The sequence below is a fragment of the Sturnus vulgaris genome, chromosome 9, assembly GCF_052056855.1.
Source record: "Sturnus vulgaris isolate bStuVul1 chromosome 9, bStuVul1.hap1, whole genome shotgun sequence".
Classification (NCBI taxonomy): Eukaryota; Metazoa; Chordata; class Aves; order Passeriformes; family Sturnidae; genus Sturnus; species Sturnus vulgaris.
In genome coordinates this window covers 24605565-24624175 of record NC_142251.1, presented here as the reverse complement: position 1 = coordinate 24624175, position 18611 = coordinate 24605565, and the positions used below count along the sequence as shown (strand labels likewise).

General features: G+C 43.9%; 1 protein-coding gene across 1 annotated transcript in view; it reads left to right on the top strand.

Moving 5' to 3' along the window:
• Positions 1–18611, top strand: part of NIBAN1 (niban apoptosis regulator 1) — a 55537-nt gene that overhangs the window by 11835 nt on the left and 25091 nt on the right. Inside the window, exons 2-4 of the mRNA XM_014886696.2 lie at positions 15243–15373; positions 16443–16574; positions 17302–17416. Of these exons, the coding sequence (XP_014742182.2) occupies positions 15243–15373; positions 16443–16574; positions 17302–17416 (378 nt within the window). The remainder of the gene's footprint in view (positions 1–15242; positions 15374–16442; positions 16575–17301; positions 17417–18611) is intronic.

Sequence of the window (18611 nt, the reverse complement as noted above, 5' to 3'; positions counted from 1 at the left end):
TATTCCTGGTTGCTCCAAGCTCTGTCCAACCTGGCCTTGGACACTTCCTCTGGAACAAAGCTGTCCTGTCTACAGCACAAGAGGAAACAGTCTCAGGCTGTGCCAGGGCAGGTTCAGATTTTACATCACAGAAGAGGTGGTCAGGCCTTGTCAGGGGCTGCTCAGGAAGGTTTGGAATCCCCATCCCTGGAGGTGTCCCAGTAATGGACATGGCACTCAGTGCTCTGGGCTGGGGACACGGTGGGGATTGGGCACAGCTTGGACTCGGTGGTCTGGGAGGGTTTTCCGTCCTGAATGATTCTGGTATTCTGTTTCCATGATGTCCTACCAAAGCCAAGGGAAGCAGTGGGGAGGAAGAGTGCCCAGAACAAAACTGAGGCTGTATTTGGTGTGACACACACCCCAGATCTGCTTCTGGGGAAGGCTTTGGAGACTGGGCTCAGTGTGTTCATGGTGATCCCTTAGGAGCTGTGGAGTAGTGGTGACACCAAAAACTGAGGCAGCACTGGGTTTGTTCGAGGAAGAAGCTGAGTTCCAAGTGAATGAAGGAGGAAGGCCCCATCTGAACTCAGCACCGACTTCCCTTACAAATGGAAAAAACACGAAGCAGCTCAGCACATCCCATACCAGAACGGGGATGACTGAAGCTGATACCTCACTGGGAGACAAAGGAGTTACCAGCACAACAAACGTCCCACACCAATGTGTTGCTAGGAGTGTAAAATCCTACCTAGTAATTTTGAACAAGAGTTTGTGGTTTGTTAGTTACTCAGCTCTTGCTACAAGGCTTTTCCTTTGTGTGCCTTAAATATTCAGGCAGCAGGAAGTGTGGTCAACTGAGAAGTTGCTCTTTTCGTAGCGCTTGGCATTGGCAGGTGTTACTTTTGTGACTATAAACCAAATTCACACTTGCTTTGGGGGGGTGCTCCTAAACCTGGATGTCACAGGGTGTTGGGGCTGGGCAGTGGAGGGAAGCACTGGCTGGGTTTGATTGTTACCATCTGCAGGAGAGCTGCTTTAAAATAAAATCCAGCCTCTCTGACAGCTGAGTGTCTGGAGTTGTGCTGTTGGGTGGGATGAGGGGCTGCCCCAAACCTCAGGCTCAGTTTGAGGATGCTGCAGAGTGTTGAGTTTCTGTGGCTGTTGTGTTTGGTTGCCTTGGCTGAATCTGTGCCAGGGGTGTGAGTGTGCACAGCCTTGGGAGGATGTGAGAGCAGCATTTCAGATGGGGCCCATCTCTCTAAACAGAGATTTAACTCTGTTTGGATGATGAGAATGGAGACATCTGTAAAAAGTAACAGTCCCCCTTCCTTCCAGAATAAGGCTATGAGCTTTCCAGCTGTTGGCTAAGACAGGTTTTCCTGTTGAAATAGCTTTTGTCTGAAGTAAGTCTAAAACAATATGGTTATAGTAACTGAAAATATTTCTTTGTCAATACTAGTTGTAAATCCAAGTGTTTCGATTCATTATTACTTCTTGTAGCAGCTGTTTGTTTCAGAAAACCTCATGGAATCTTCCAGTGAAGTGCCTGCTGCTGGTAAAATGCAGTTTTGCTTATATTCTGTATTTTCTTTACCATATTGTGTGTGACTTACTTTCTTTTATCTTCAGTCTCACAATACCAGAACACACTCTTGCTTTCCTTCAGAAGTCCCATCATCCTGAATAATGCAAAGACAAGCCCATAACATTCCTTCATGTGGTTCTGTTTTGCAACCACAATACAATGGATTGTGCCATATATTTGTCAGCAGATGCCATCTTATATTCATAAAATATGCTTGGGATCTTTTTGTAGTTCTGCAGAGTTTAAAGATGAGCCTATTAGGCATCTCTCTGATGTATAATTATTCTGGGCTGAAGGATGTTAATCAGAATATATGCAATTTATATACAGTAGACAAGCAAAGAAGAGTGTATGTTTAAAAAATGAGTTTGCCAGAGCAGATTTGCAAAAAAAGTGGCTCTAATGCACTTAAGAGATTTCTATTTTCTTTTAAATATCTTTTTTTTAAAAACCAAGCCATGTTTGCTGGCTCAGGAAAGTTTTACTTCTGTATTGTGAGTGTGTCTTAGACTACATTTCTGTGTTTTCTTTCAAGTTAATGGTATTTTACAAATCAGAGGAATCCTCCGAGAATAGGAGTTTAAAAAGCATCTCAGGGTATCTGCTCAGTCAGGAAGCCAGGACTGCATGATCTCCTCTGACTTTGTTGGTGTTGCTCTGCACTAGGCATTCTTGAATGAGATAAGACCTGATGCTCTGTGTTTCTCTCAGCAGGCTCTTCTTAAGCACTCTAAGCAGATATTTTTAATACACCCAAACAAAAACTGTAATTTTTAGAACGTCAGTTGGCTTTTAGAGCTTTGGCTTGGCTTCAGAGGTGCTGAGCACCCACCTGGCAACTGGGGGTTGGTATCAGCTGTTCTGGGAACAGGAGGAGCTGCCTCACGCCAGTGGCAGCAAAAGTAATTTTGAAAAATGCCTTTGGATTTTCAATGCATGTATCTTCTTAGTGTCAGAGGTGCTTCTAAAGGGGAAGTAATTACAACAGAAGGACTTGACATCATTTCTTGTTCAAAAGGGATGGTAAGAAGACTGTCATCTCCTGAGCTGTGGATTTGTGGCTGTTGGCTAAGGCACATGTCCCTCAGAAGGATCTGCCTGCAAGCAGAATTGGAAAGCAGGATGTTAAATCTGAGGCCTGTGTTTTGTTGTCCTGACCTCAACATTTCTGAGACTGGCAAAGAAAAACTCCTGACCCCATTTAAGCCCCAACCTTTGGGGCCAGAAGGTTCAGTCTGACTGACTTGATCATGTAGGTTTGGTGCACTTCTGCTAGTAAAGCTCAGAGTAGAGCAGAGACAATAAGATGCATTTTTTTCAGCACCATCTATGTGTTTTTTCACTGGAAATTATAAAAACCCCATGAGTAGGATCGGTGAGTTTTGTGAATACACTTTTCCAGAATTCCTGGCTTGTTCTTGTTCTATTGGGTTTTTCATTGCTCTTTTTCCTTAACCAAGAGCCTGCCTGTTTGTGTAAAGCTGCTGGGTTTATGCAAAAGCTGTGGTGAAACAGTTGGTGAAACGGTTGGCTCAGAGATGCTTGAAGGGCAAACAGCAGAGAAACTGTCTCAGGGTAGTGAAAAATTCTGCTTTTGTGTTGGTAGCACACAGCCTGAGTAGCATCTCGTTGGAAGGGGTGGTTGATTGTACAGTAAAGGTCTTTAGGAGTAGTAATAAGGGGTAGAAAAGTCTCTGAAAGGTTGCTGTGGATTCAGGAGCTCTTCAGGGTATTTTGAAGCCACACTGGATGCTGTTAAGTTTCATAGAAATTCAGGCTCATCTTTCATCTCATCAGGCTGGTGAAGTCTCATCAACCCAAGTGAAGATAGAAAATGTGTTTGTGTGGTTTTCCCTGTTTCTCAGAAAGCCACAGGCTGCCTTTAACCCACCCTTGAAGAATGCAAACATGGCTTGAAATGCAGCTCTAGTGAGGAAATGGCAGCCAGCCTTTGGAGGAATTCAGGTTTGGATGAGACTCAAAATGAGCATTGTTAGACAGGGGCTGAATATGTTTAAAGTCACATTACTAGTGATTACTTGTGTATTCACAAAGTGAAAATGTGATCTGATACACATAAATTGCCAAATAAAACCCTTATCACACAGCTCTTGCACATTGCATTGTTAGGGCTGCTTTTTTCTTGGTGCCATAAATAAGGCATTTTGCAAAACACAGAAAGAGGAAGAATTTAAGTTTTGTTACAGACAAGTGAAACATACTCTTCTCCAGAAAGAGAGAATGCATCAGCATCCACAGTGGCAGGAGCTCAGATTGGATTGATGGGGACAACTTCATAGAGACCTTTGATGGAAGAGCTGGGACTTACAAAACTGGAGGTCCATAACCAGTCAGACAAAGGCAAGAGAGATGAAAGCAAACTTCCAAATGCACTGACTGAACTTTATATCCAGCATGGATATAACCCCAAGCCTTGAGCATCTCCTGGTTGGTTATGTGTGTCCACAGGCCTGGTGTGCAGGTGTACAGTTTGGTGTGTCTGCACATGGAGGGCCATGAAGGCCTCCAGGGGTGCAGGGTCACTGTGAGCAGCAGGAGAGCTCTCCCAGACCCATTTCCCAGAGCATTCTCAGGAACAAATTTCCTCCTCTTCATAATAACCTGCCCAGCTGCCTTTCTGAGCCCAGGCTTCACGTGGTCCTGCTGTACAAACACAGCACAGGGAGAAGGTGGTTTGGATTTGGTTTTTTCCTTTCAAGTCATGTTGTCACAAGCCCTTTTGAACGTGAAAGATAAATGGAGAGGAAATGAGGCAACTTATCTCCTTTTTTTTTTTTTTTTTTTTTTTTTTTTCAAGAAGGAAGGAACATTGAAACATTGGGGCGGAAGAGCAGAGTAGCCAAGGAGCCTCAAGCACAGGCTTAGTGAGAGGGACAGTAGCTGAGTGGAGCTTCTTCCTGGGAATTCCTCTTAGGAATGGAGAAAACAAACACCAGTGGTAACTGCTGTCCTCCCAGTGATGCTTTCATGTGGAACTGAAAGTGGTCCAGGAGGAAGAAGAGTAATGCACAGCACTTGGCACATCAGGTGGCTGGATGGAGCCCCCCTGAACTGATTTCGGTGAATAAAAGTGGATTTTGGTGAAAGCAGCCCCGTGGAGGAAACGAGGCAAGTGGGAGCTGCAGAGCTGTGTGTCACCACCCTCTGTCACAGCAAGTGACACTGGCTGGGTCTGTCTGGGAGCTGCAGTCAGACACTCCCAGGCTCTGGCCTTTCTCTGAGTTATGGTTAAAAATAGCATCCTGAAAAAGAAAATAAATACTTCTGAACAGTGTGCCAGAACAAAGAGGCCTTAACCCCCCACATTTGCACAGGAGAGACTGTAGGAGGAGTGTTCCTTTGTGGGTGTCCTCTGTGGCATTTACATCAAATTCTTTCTGAACACGGTTCTTTGTTTTCCCTTTTTCCTTAAATTCCCCTAACCGATGCCCTTGTCACCCGGGAGTATTTCTGCCTCTGGTGATGTGGATTGCTGGCACTGGTGGGTTGTAGGAACAGCAAACCTGGGGAATGTAAAGGTAATCCTTCATCTTTGATACTGCTGCAGCTGCAGAAAGTTAGGGGTTGTTTGGATTTTTACTTGACCTCTTTTCAGGATAAAATTTCAGGAATTATTCCCGATTCGGTAGCAGAAGGTGTATTTTTATTAGTAAGGTCCCAGCTTTAATTTAGAAGGAATCACAGGCATGAACTCTGCCAAGTAAGGAATAATTAATGAAGTTTAATGGGTCCTTTCAGCTTAACCGAAGAAAAACTCCAAAATGTTTGTTTTATTCTTTTACAGTGCTTTGGAAATCCTGGAATCTTGATTATATCCTTGTGCAACTTTGAATGGGAGAAAAGAGGGGAAAGGAGGGCACTGGCAGGTCTCCCATGCCAGGGAGCCCCAGGCAGCCAGAGGGCCATCTCCCATCTTCTGTTTGTCTTTTCCCATTTCTTTTGTTTTCATTTGCCTCATTTTCTCTGCTTCTTCCCTTGAATTGTCCCTGGACCAGATTTAGTAGGGGTTTTTGGAGTGATTTAATCAGTTTCACAAGGGAAGAGGCCAATTCTGTTCCTTTTGCACCCGTTTCACAGCTGGAAGAGAGCAAAAGGCTGTGACCTATCCTGAAATGGGATTTTGGGGCAGCAGCAGCTGCTCTGGGAGTCAGAGCAAAGTGTGACTGAGAGAACCAGGCCAACACTGAGGAGTGAGAGGAGATGTGTGCAAGGTCTCCTCTTCAGCAGCATCAGTGCATCTTCCTCCATCCCAACCCTTTCTGGAACCACTTCCCTGTGTTTCTTCATTAATTTGAATTACACAGCTGATCTGTTGTGTCTCAGACCTGCAGATTCCCTTCCCCATCTGTAATAAGCACAGAAAAACCTGTCTTACACAAGGTTGGGTGAGCAGCTTCATGTAATAATTATACACTTGTCTTCTAAATTCCACCTTAATTGATGCTTTTTTAGCAGTCATGTGAAGAAACCTTTCCCACAGGATGAGGCACCAACGCTTCCTCCTGTGTCTCCTGCAGAGTGAATAAATCCAGTGAACAGTGTGGATTTCCTGAGGGACATTACCACCCATGGAAACGTAGAGAAGGGTTTCTTTGTGAAAGGGGAGACCTTCAGTTGTATGAGTGTTGACCCTTTTAATGCTTGGAAGTATTCCTTGCAAAGGAATGAATGCAGTCCTTTTTTAAAATCTATCTATGATTTAGCAAACATTTTTAGAGCTATTATATTATTTTTCTGAACATGAGAACAGACTACCAGCAAGGAGAGGCTGTCTAATTTGTCTTAGCTAAGGCTTTGAAGGATTAACCACAGTGTAGTGCTGTGGAACATTTTTGTCTTGTGGGTTGTGTGAGCCTGGAACAATTCCTGCTGTAGCATCTGCGTGGCCAAAGTCCATGTGACATCAGAAGGTGATCCCCTTGTATCACCCTGCTGTGTAACAACAGAATATAGAACAGATTAAAGAGATTTTATAAGCTTTGTAACAACAAAATACACGACAGATTAAAGAGATTTTATAAGCTTCACTCAAACTTCTGAGTTTTATAAAGTTCTCCCATCCTCTGCCCAATGTTTTGCTCTGACAACAGTTACTTTTTCCTGCAGTTGTGTTCCAGTATTGTAACATGAAACTACTGAGAGCTTGAACAAATGACTAAATATGCACTGCAAAGGAAAAATGTTTCCATTTTTGTTGTTCAAGCTCAATGTAAAGTGGGAAGTCAGGTAAAAAAAATTTAAAATCCTTTGGAATGTGAATTGCATTTTGCATACTCCTCTTCCTGTATTATAAATTTTTATTAGAAGCTTAATATTATCTATATATACACACATATATATGTATAAATTTTTGTCCTTTTTAAAAGAGGGGCAAGAGGAATAAAATATTGATTTTTCACAAAGAGTTGGCTCTTTGTCTCCCTCAAAATTCCCTTTCACACTTGCTGCCCTACAGAGGACCAAGGGGAGGAGGTGTTGGCACAAGCAAAGCAAAACAGGTGAAATTGGAAAATGGTTCCAACTGGCACAACTGTGACATGAGTATGGTCTTGGGCCCTAAAAATCTGAATGGTGCTTGGTTTTGGGTTAAAATCTGTATATTTACCCAGGTGTTGTAGTGGGGTTCAGAATGGCAAGAAGGGGCTTTGAGGCTGAAATTATTTCCCGTGATAAAATCAAGGAGTGGTTGTGTTGGGAGGTCATTAAAATAAATGTCCTTGCTTTGAGACTTCTGAGAGATTAGTCTTGGTTTTACCCTTCTTGCACATAGGCTTAGCTGAAAATCCTTTGCAAATCATGGTATTTACTCATTTTCAGTGTATACAGGAACCAGAAGAGAAGCAAATGCCTTAGAATGGATGAGGAAAATTGTAAGAAAAGAGGCTCCAATGTTACCATTATTCTCATTTTGTTATTCTGTTCTGTGGAGTTTGTGTGTTTGTTGAAGAGAAATGGAATAAAATCCTGCCATGGAATAATGGCTTCTGCTAGAGTGCTTAAAAAGTGATGACTTTGTGGGAAATGCAGTATTCTGAGGAGTGCATTTGGGCCAATGGTGAAAGGAATTGGAATGGTGAGGGAATGAAGGGAATTTATGACTAAGGTAAAGAAACATAAATGAAGCCCCTCATGGAAAGATGTGTGTGTACTCATAGCTTTGGTCCATGTCACATAGTCCCTGGAATAATTTTGTGATAGAGCCATGAAGTGTGGTATAATTTGGCAAAGTAATTAAGAAAAAAGAAATTAGTATAAGTATGCCCCAGATCTATGAGCATATGCCAAGTATTGCATGGAAATAATTTTTTGAAGGTGTGTGTCTGTATAAATATATACATATTCAGAAAAAAGCTTCAGCTAATGCCATGAAGATGGCTGTTTCTGTTATCTGTGTCTCTGTCTCTTTTTGTTTTTTTTTGTTGTGTGGATGGTTGGGCAGTGAGGTAACTGTCACCCAAAAGGGAGGGAAGGGGGAATGCATCACCCTGATTTAAAGGGTGATGTAACATTGGTTTATGTTTATGGAATGCTGTTTAAATATTCCCAAGAAACATTTTTGTGTGACCTCCCATGACATGTAATGTGGTGCTGAGGTCTGGGTTGGAGAAAGCTGCTCAAGACATGCTTGGTGTCTGTGTCCCCATGAGTGGCTCAGGGAGTGGAAAAAAACCCCAGAAGTTGAAAACCATTGACCTTCACCAAATTTATTTACCATGGATCATAGTTTAATTTCATGTGACCCCCCTCCAGGAATTAGACTGGGTTCATTGAGTTATTCAATCTCAAGTCCTCCTGGTGCTGTGAAAGAAGCTTATAAATAAAGTTTTGTCAGACCTTATTCTAGTTGAATGTTGTTGCAGCAGACCTCTCATTAGGGGTAGAAATGAGCCAAGACACAGACTCTCATTCAACAACACGAAAAGGGTCCCAGTTTATTCTTCTTTACAGCTTAGCCATCCTGACTGACCACAGCAAGCTCCTGCTGCAGGGTCCAGCTGCAGACTCTGCCTGCTGGGCTGGGGCTGCAGGTGTTGGTTTGCAGACTCTGAACCCTCTTTCACCCAGCTCAGCTCTGGCTGCAGGCTCCGAATTCGTCAGACCCAGACTGACCTCACAGCACATCTTTTACTACAGCAACTCCCTCCCTTGTTTCATTCTTCTTCCTCCAAGATTCTCCTTCCCAGCCAACCTTTTATCTTAAATTATCTTAATTAGTCACAGCTGTGACCCACTAAGGACAAGGCTATTCCTCTTCTTTGGTAATTAGTACAACTGTGATTTATCAGGGGCAAGGTCACCTGTAATCTCTTCTTCTACAGCCACAGAATCTGTGAGTAATTGTTTCTAGACAGAGCATTGCTGCCTCTAACACCATGACCAAGAAAGGGTAGATTTCAGCAGCCTTTGAGATAAGCTTATCTGACACCGTGTTAATAAAACCCATGGCTTGTTTCAGCCTGATTAACCACAAGCACTGGCCTTTATGTAATTCATTATTATTAGGATTTTTTTAACCTGACAGAAGTGCAAAGGCAACTTGTGAAATCTTCCTTCTCCCATAAATAAGGACTGGGCAGTGGGAGCAGGGGAAGGGAAAGCTGGCTGCAGGAATGAGTCTCTGAGTTTGACCTGAGCCACTCTCTGTGCTGGATCTGTGCTCTGCTGTTCTTCATTTTTAATAATCAGACAACATTCAGAATTAACTTAAACCAGCAAGCTCCATAGTTAGATCAGAGCTATTCAAGCATTTTTTATAGAGTGCATGGGGTCTCACTCAGCTCAATCTGCTCCCTCTGAATGAAAGATGCTCTTGAAGCTGCCTGGGAGCAATACAAGTATGGAAATCTATGGGATAATTGTCCAGCTCAGTATGAAATTCAGCCTCATGTAGCACAGCACTTGAGGAAGAGCAAAGTAGAGGGATAAAATTGTAGAAAGGCCAATCTGCAAGGTTAGAATGGAGCCTGTTATTTTTGGCACCTCTTTTGCCATGGATCATGAATTTACAAACATGTTTGTTTAGCTTGCTGTGAAACAAATATCACACCCATGGTCTCAGCTTCCAAACTTGCGAAAAAAGTCTGATTTTTTCACAAGACAGCATCAGTTTTTTCCTATAGAGAAGATGGACTAAGCACCCGAGGAGTGCTCTATGCTGAGATTCGAGTAGAGGCTGATCCGAGGTGTAATGGGTGTTACCCACTCCTCTGCCCTGAGTGACTAACAGGGATTTTGCCAGCATGACAAACAGGTGATTTGAGGGTGTGTGCACACCTCTGGAGTTACAGGATTGTACGTTTTTATTAAGAGCAGTCTCCATTAATGTAAAGCAAAGCTGGGATAAATAATTGGTTTCAGTATTTTACCAGGTGCAAACCACATGTTCCTGTATGGAAAGAGGTGTGGCTCCACCAGAGCTGCTGGGTTTGGCTGAGTGCAAACAAACCTGAGAGAGGTGATCCAGCCAAATCAGAACCTGGGATTTGTGTCTGCCATCCCTTTTTGTCATAACAGGTATTAAGTCATGACTCAGAATAATTAAAATACTATTTCTACAAATAAAGATCAAAATGAGTTCTGCTTTCAACAGCAAAGAGAGCAGTTTACATTGCCTTCTTAGATAAAGTCTGGGAGCCCTTGAACTGAAACACTTCCCTGGTGGTATTGTAAGTACTGCACAAAGAAGAATACTGTAGGAAAGGGGGAATCACTTGTAAATCCCACTGCACTGTTCTATATCCCAGAGCACTGGAAGGTGGTGGGCACTGTCAGGATATGCCCAACAGAGTCACTTTCACAGGTTTTCAGTTGCCAGATGCATTTAACAACTGCTAATGATATTTGCTGTGAAGGGGTGATCTGAGGAAAAGCAATTTTTATGGTGAGTGGCTGCTTCCTTCTCTTCCTGTTGAGCATCCAGCCCATTTCAGGGCTGACATCCAGCTTTCAGGGCTTATGTAGAGCATCTGCAATTTCAGGTGTTTATCAGAATTATGCTTTTCTTGGACTTGGGATGAAGGCAGCCCAGGAGCTGAACACTGGAATTATTTTTGTTAACTCATTTTGCTGCTACCTTGATGGGCCATGGGAATAAGACTGTTTTTATGCATAGAAAGATGGATGGGTGGACAGTAGTAATTGTGAAGCTCAACTTGCATTAAAGCACACAGTATATATAGATTAATTGGCTTCTAGTTTATAATTTAAAGGCATGTCCCCAGTTGTGGGTTACATCTTGGCTTGTAAATCACTCTGTGGGTATGATCAGGTGATCATTTTAAATTGTTTTCTGAGAGCTTTGCTCATGGCCTGGTGAAGTAAGTAAGACAAAGTGATTTCTTCCTGTTCTGTCTCACTGCTTTACTTGTTTGAAGTACTGGGTGTCCTGACATTCAGCACACACAGTGCCTATTTCTTTTAGGTTTTATTTTGTCCAGGATTTGTTTTAATGCAGCAAATCATCTACTTCCTTTACATTCATGCCCCCTGGGGATTAAATGGTGATACATCAAAATACATCAGTCCCCAGAGCTCCAAAGAGATTCATATCACTGGTCATGGTATATTTGGAAAACCTTTTCCAAAAGGTGCTGAGTGCAGGCAATTGTGCTGTGATGGGGAAGGATTGTGAACATTTTCCTACTCTTGAAAGGTTCATCTTACTGCCAAACACAGATATTTAAGTAAAATAGCTTTTATGGCAAGTCCTTCCCTCTTTTCCACTCTTAACCTCCAAATGGCTGAAGTTCTGGGAGTGTGAGCAATAACTCTCTTGTATGCCAGCCAAAAAGTTATTGTTTTCTGACCTTTTTTCCCGGGTTTTCCTGACCTGCACCTGGACTGGCCACGTGGTAACATGTTGCTGAGAGCAGGGAGATGTGGCAGGGTAGATGGGCTGCACTGGTTGCTGGTGGCTAGACCAGCAGAACATCATTCCTGGGAGAACTTGATGAAGAGTGCCTTGTTTGAAAAAGCTGTATGTCAGTTGTATATTTCAATAAAAGCAGTGAAACCCCCACTATAAAGTTGGGTATTTAAGGCCATTCTATGGGCCTGATGACTTGGAGTTACACACGAGTGTCCAACATGAGTGACACAATTAAGAAGGCCAAAGGCAGGGGAAAAGCAAGGAAAAAAAAAATCCAGGAAGGTAACGGGTATATTGTTTCTTGTTTCTCAGTTTTGCAGTGACATTTGTTTTTAGCCTTAAAAGAACTCATGCTAAAGTTTTGTGCAGTTCTGTGGAGTGGGAGGTTCATCATGAAGTGTTAGTAAAGTTTATTCTGGAGCAGGATCTAAACCCTCAGCAAAGGAGGAACAGACCCTTGCCATGCTAATTTGGTGGAAATCCTTTCACCTCCATCACAGTTGTCTTTTCCTGTTGGTAATTTCAGCTCATGGAATCACAGAATATCCCAAGTTGGAAGGGACCCACAGGGATCAGTCACTGAGTCCAACTCGTGGCCCAGCACAGGAGCAGGAGGTTACATGCAGGCTCCTCCTGGAGCTCCTCATTCAGACTCCTCATTCTCCTAGGATAAACATCCCAGCTGCTGGCATTCAGATCCCATTTCTATGGGCTGGAGCTGTGCTGTTGCCAGAGCAGCCAAATGGGAGCATTGGCCGTGCTCCATATAAACAGCTCTGACTAAGCCAGCCACACTAAATTTGGAAAAGAATTAGGGGAACTCATTTTTCAACTGCCCTGGAGTATTTTATCTCCAGTTGCCCCACGTTATCATTTCATGGGAAGAGTTTCTGTCACTCAGGACTGTTTCCATCATGTTTATTTTCAGATAGCATATTTTTATTTTCTGTAAACCAAAAGAGTTTAAAGATCCATTGAGAAACACAATGGATCAAGGGTCTGTCTGCTTCTCTTCCCACCATGGCAATTCCTGTTCAACTGAGCCCTGCAAGGCCAGGTCCTCATGTGGTGCCACTCACAATCTCTTTAAATAAACTTTCCTTCTAATTTTAAGAGAGAGGGGTATTTTTAATGCAAAGCTCCTTTGTAACATGTAGTGTGAGGATTGGAAGAAACATTTGCCTCTTGATTAATGTTTTGGTTTGTCATAAATATAGTCTGCACATAAAAGTTACATCATCATTGTCCCATTTCTGACTTATATGTTGTGAATTGCAGAGTTTCTTTCCCTTCAGTGATTGTGCTTTAAGCTGATCTAAGCAGAAGTGACAGTGAAGAATGACACTTCTGAGGCCGTTTAGCCTTAATTGAAAGACTTTGGCAAAATTGCAGGTATTTCCTCTGATTGTTGCAAGTTTTTTCCCAACACCAGAATTTTATTCTTTGTCCCACTTCCTCCACAAACTTTTACTGCAGGATGCAGGCAGTAGTCAAGTGAGGTGCAGTGTCCCAGAGCCCTCTCTAACAGATCAAGAGGATGATGTGAGCTGGGAAAGAAAAAGCCACAGTGCAAAATAGGGGCAAACCCTGAGCAGGAAACTCCACTGGGGCTGGGGCCAGCAGCATCCTACTGCTGGCTGGGACCAGGAGGAAAAAAAATGCTGCAAAGAAGGTTTTGGGAAACTTTGTCCTTATTTGGAGAATAAGTCTGTGCCTCTGCCTAAAGCAGGCTAGTTTTTCTAGGGCTGGGATATTCTGCTTTAGCAGCACCATATCCTGCTGTTATAGCCAAGCACATCCTATAATCAGTATGTCTCTAAAGATCTGTCTTAACACTGAAGATTCAGAGTCCAGATTGTCACTGGGTGCTGTCTCAAAAGTAATTCTGTGAGAGAGTTACATAAGTGGTGAAGTGACTCTGCTTCTGACATCCCTCCAGCTGGGGGGGGGTGGCTGTGCCCACGCTGAGCTGGCTTCTCCAGGGCATCCAGAGGGCTCCAGGGCATCAGGCCTGTCTCCCAGTGCTGGTGTGGGATTGGAGTGGGGGAAAAGGGGCTTCCAGTTCAGTGGAAGGCAGCAATCTCACTGGGGCTTACAAAGGAGAAGGCTCCAGCTCACCCCTCGGAGCTGGTCACAGGCCCCTGAACCTGGGGGATGCATCTGATTCTGCATCACACTGGAAATTCACCTGCAGAAGCAGAGCTGGCATGTGGCTTTGTCCTCTCATGCACATCAGTGTTAGGAAATTAAGGAATAATTTATAGAATCCCACAGTGGTTTGGGTTGGGAGGGAATCTTCAAAACCATCCAGTCCCATACCCTGCCATGGGCAATGACACTTTCCACTAAACCAGACTGCTCTTCACCCCTGGCCTTGAACACTCCAGGAATTCCATTTCAGGAATGCTGTGTGCCAGTCCTGGTCTACGAGTCCATATAAATGTTAGTTCAGGAATTACCATTTTTTTCTCATACAGAAAATACGATGTTTTTTCCTCCCCAAGCAGAAAAACAATGAAATTTTGAAAGCATCAAAGTTACTTGAGGTGTGAAATTGCATTTCTCTGTTGTAGGCTCAGAAAAAGCCCTTTGGCATGGAGCTCCCTAATACCAAGAAAAAAGGGATCTCTGCAGTATCCAGGATGTTTGGGATGCTCTCTAGATCATATGCCAGGTTCTAGTTGTTGCATTGCTACAGACTCTTTCAGTCACATATATGTACATGCCTTTAATTTTAGCTTCCCTTCCTTGTCTGCAAAGCACTATTATTTCTTTGGTAGGGTTAATGAGTTAATTGCTTGTAAATTATTTTAAGATTCTCAGAAGTGAGACTTTGAGAAGAAGAATTGTGTTTATTGCTGTTGCTGTTACCCATGAGATCTTGATCACAGCAAGACAATACCAGATTAGTGGTTATTATTGCAGTCCAACTGAGGATATCTTTACATTAAAACAAAGATGAGACTGTAGTGCCCAAGCCTAGAAAAATCTTTTGTAGAGCTCTGAGTCAGCTTTAGAATCTCAGTAAGTGATAAAATTGGCTCCTGAGGCTGAACACTAGCCAGTGCCACTGGTTCTCTTTGAGAACCCTTTCACCCCTTGCCTACCCTTGGCTCTGGGGCAGTGTGTCTCAGGGAGAGGTGGAGAGCATCTTTCCTTAGAGAAATGGATTTGGGGAATTCTTTGCTTGCTATTAGAAGAAAAAAACAAGTCCCAAACCCAGTGTTTTTCTGGACAAATTCCCTCTGAATGCATCTCCAAGAGTCTGCTGGTCTGTGCAGCAAGTGGCCCTTGGTACACTCAGGTGGTCTTCTCATGGAATCATGGAATGGTTTGGGTTAGATGGACCTTAAAGCCCCTCCAGTTCCACCCCCTGCCCTGGGCAGGGACACCTTCCACTGGCCCAGGGTGCTCTAAGCCCCAATGTCCAGCCTGGCCTTGGACACTTCCAGGGATCCAGGGGCAGCCACAGCTTCTCTGGGCACCCTGTGCCAGGGCCTCACCCTCCCAGGGAACAATTCCTACCCAATAGCCAATCTAAACCCACTCTCTGTCAGTGGGAAGCCATTCCCCCTCATCCTGTCACTCCATCCCTTGTCCAGAGTCTCCCTCCCTCTTTCCTGGGGGCTCCCTTCAGGTCCTGGAAGGTCACTGTTCGGTGACCTTGGAGCTGTCTCTTCTCCAGAGTGAAAGAATTCAGGTCGCTGATGAGAAGTGCCTCGTTTCTGTGTTACAGCTTGTGAAGCCATGCACATGAAATACATTTAAATGTCTCTTTCACCTCAGGGAAAACAGAGGCCACCATCAAGAACTTCAGCCCCCACTACCGCCGCCAGTACGCCGTGGCTTTCTGCAGGCACATACAGGAGGAGCTGGAGCAGCACCGCCACTCCCAGTCCTGCTTCCTGAAAACCAGGGTAGGGGGACACCGATTCTCCTGTCTGTGACCCAAGTGCACACAGCAGTTTGCATGTGCAGGTGGTGGATTTGGGTCGTTTTGGTTTGGGATGGGAAATTTGCATCTGGGTGCAGGTTTGGTGTTTTGTTTTTGAAGATTCATGTTTATTTTGGTCTTGTTTAGTTGTTTATCATGGCATGAGGAGAACCATGACATGAGTACAAAGAGTTGGATATTTGAACAAAACTGGTTCCTTCTTGCTGGTTGCAAGGTTCTGCAAAATCTGGGGACAGAGGTCATACTTGCACAGAAGAGGTCATGTAGGAAACTTAATTAATCCTGTCATCCGTGGCTCAGGGTTCCTTAAAAAAGATGGCAATAATTCCCTCTGTAGAGTGAACTATGGATAGCTGGTTTTTATTAGAAGGGAGACAAAAAGAGAGACAAAAGTCTCTTTATTAGAGGAGAATGCAGAGAACCAGCTCCTAGATTAAGAAGAAAAATATTTAAATGTACTGAACATACTGGAAATCATGGATTTCCAATGCTCTTGAAATGAGTAGGTAAAGCAGTGAGGTGGCATAATAGAAGATCTGTGTCTTTCAGAAAGGTGCATATCAATTACTGCAGCACAGATGCAAAAGCGTTACAAAGAAATGGGAAACAATTTACTTTATTATAAAATAATAATATGCTTTTCATATCAATGAAATATTTATATTATGTAGTGGAAAATGGGAGGTGGTGAACTCCAAGTCATCCTGCAGGGGTTGGAACTAGATGATCTATAAGGTCCCTTCCAACCCAAACCACTGTGGGATTCTCTGATCTTGCATGAAAGGCAAATAAATCTGTCTCAGAAATCTGGCAGTGTTCTGGAAGGCAGAGCTCTTCTGCTGCCTCCTCACCTCGGCTACAAGAATTTGCTTGTGTCTGTAGAACCTTCTGAAATCAGAGATATTCATGGCTTCAAATTGCATTTGAAAGCTCAAAAGCTCTCAGAGCAGTGTTATGGAAATGTAGAAATAAAAGCTTCAAGAGGGTCAGTGGTGCAGAGGAGTCTCAAATGTCACCAATTGTCCCTGTAGCCTGCAGGGGAGGCTGGGACAGTTCTGTACGAAGCAGAGCTGCTGCACTTTGCTGAGGACCTGAAGAAGTGGAAGGACAGATACGTCGTGATCAAAAACGACTACACTGTGGAGTGCTTTGAGACCAAAGAGGTGAGTGCTGCATCCTGCATCTGCTTGTACTCTCTCACATAAACCAAGAGCAAGTGGATTTGCTGCTGCTGCCTTGTCTTCAGCAGTAGGAGGTGAAACCTTGTCCTCGTCAGAGTGGCACCAGTGGAAGCCCACAGGGATGGCTGAGGGTGCCCTGCCTTGGACAGATACATCAGCAAGAACTAACAAATCCTTTTAACAGCACTTGAACCTTCCCGTGCCTGTCCCAGAACACTTCTCACCTGCACATCCCTGTAATACAGCCCTGTGCTGCTGCAGTTGGATCTGAAGTAGCAGGGTCTGGGTGGCTCCAGGCTGACTGCAGTGGAGGTTTTTGCCTGGAAGCTGCCATAGTCAAACTAATCCTGGCTGACAAATCCAACAAATTTGGCTCAGGAGAAAATCCCATCCTTCTTCCCTCCCTTCTATCCCTGACTCCTCACCACAGCAGATAAGCACTGAGAGGATATTTTCAAACGTGTTTTTTACATTTAACTGTGTTTTAGATTTGACATACCTAGGGAACATTTCCAAAATGCAGCCTGATAAAATGATTCTCCCTTTGGACAATATCCCCATGCATTAGAGTCATAGAATATCCTGAGATGGAAGGCACCCACAAGGATCATGGAGTCAGCTCCTGGCCTTGTCAGTGAATTGTGTATTTTATGTTTTCTCTCTCCTTAAATCTCTGTTTGACAATACTTCCTCTCTATTGATTTTCCAGGCCTACCAGAAGGGAGCCAGCCCTAAATATCACGTTATTCCTGCAGGAGGCAAAGTCCTGACTTCAGAAGAAGATTACAATTTGCTGTCTGATAAGCATTTTCCAGACCCTCTTGGTAAGTCCTGCTCAAAGCCAGGCTCTGTTCCTTACTCTGTAAGCTGGGAAGACTTTCAGGCTCCAATTTAAAATGGGGTAGCAGAAGATGCCCACAACCCTTTTCCCCAGTTGAAGCACAGCTCCAGAGTGGATGAACAAAGCAGATGCTGTAAGCCAACATTCAGAGAAATGCTGGCTCCCTTTCTTCCCAGCATACCAGCACAAAGCTGCTGGAAGCTGTGCAGAAGCAGGGCAGGAACCACAGCACCATTGTTCCCGGGCTTTGTTAATATTCCTGGTTTATTTGTTTCCATTTTTAGATGCCAGCTGTCTGTGTTGACTCACAGCTGATAATAAGTCCTACAGAGAGGGCAGGAAGGTGGCTGCTTCTGAGTTTGTTGTTTCTGGACCGGGACTTGCTGTGGTCCTGCCTGCCCCCACTCCACCAGGATGGAAAAATTCAGGCTTTACAGAGCGGGTCTCACACTGCAGAGTTAGATTTGGAGGATGGGATGCCACATAATGAAACGGAGAAGGGCAACTTGAAGACAAGGATTTATTTTTTGAGTCTTTGAAATCCTTAGGATTTAAAAGTTAGGTGCCCTCTCACACTCTTCCCCAAGGCACAGAATGGTCAGAGGGGCGGAGAGGTGTCCTGTGTGTGTCACCACAGCTTGAGTGATGAGGAGCATCCCAAGGGTGCTCATGGGCTTCCCATGGCTCTCCTTTCAAAAGGATCAACTTCATGGCCCTACTCCCTGTCTGTGTGGTGCTGAAGACCCTCCGAGGTGAATCTTTTGTGTCTGGGCTCTCAGTGCATATCAGTGACTCCAGTTTGGGTTTGGTCATCCCTGAATGTGTTGTCCAGCATCCCCTGTGTGCAGGGACCCGGGGCAGGTGGGAGCTGGAGGTACTTGGTGTTTTCTTCACATCACCTGCAAGGGCTTGAAGTGACAGTTTTTAAGGGCAGTTGTATGTGGAAATCCTGGAACCAGGGAAAGCACTGCTGTTCCAACAAGGTCTGTTTAATGCAATTTGTTTCTATAAGAAAGTCCATATGCTCTTAAATGGTCTTTATGTGGAACAGACCAGAGCTCCCCACTAATTTATTTATCTGCCATGAAAACCATTTCCCTAGCTGCTGCAATCCAATGAAATAGTTTCTTTGAAATTTTGCCAAAACTAGATTTTTGCCACCTGGAATGCAAAGCAAG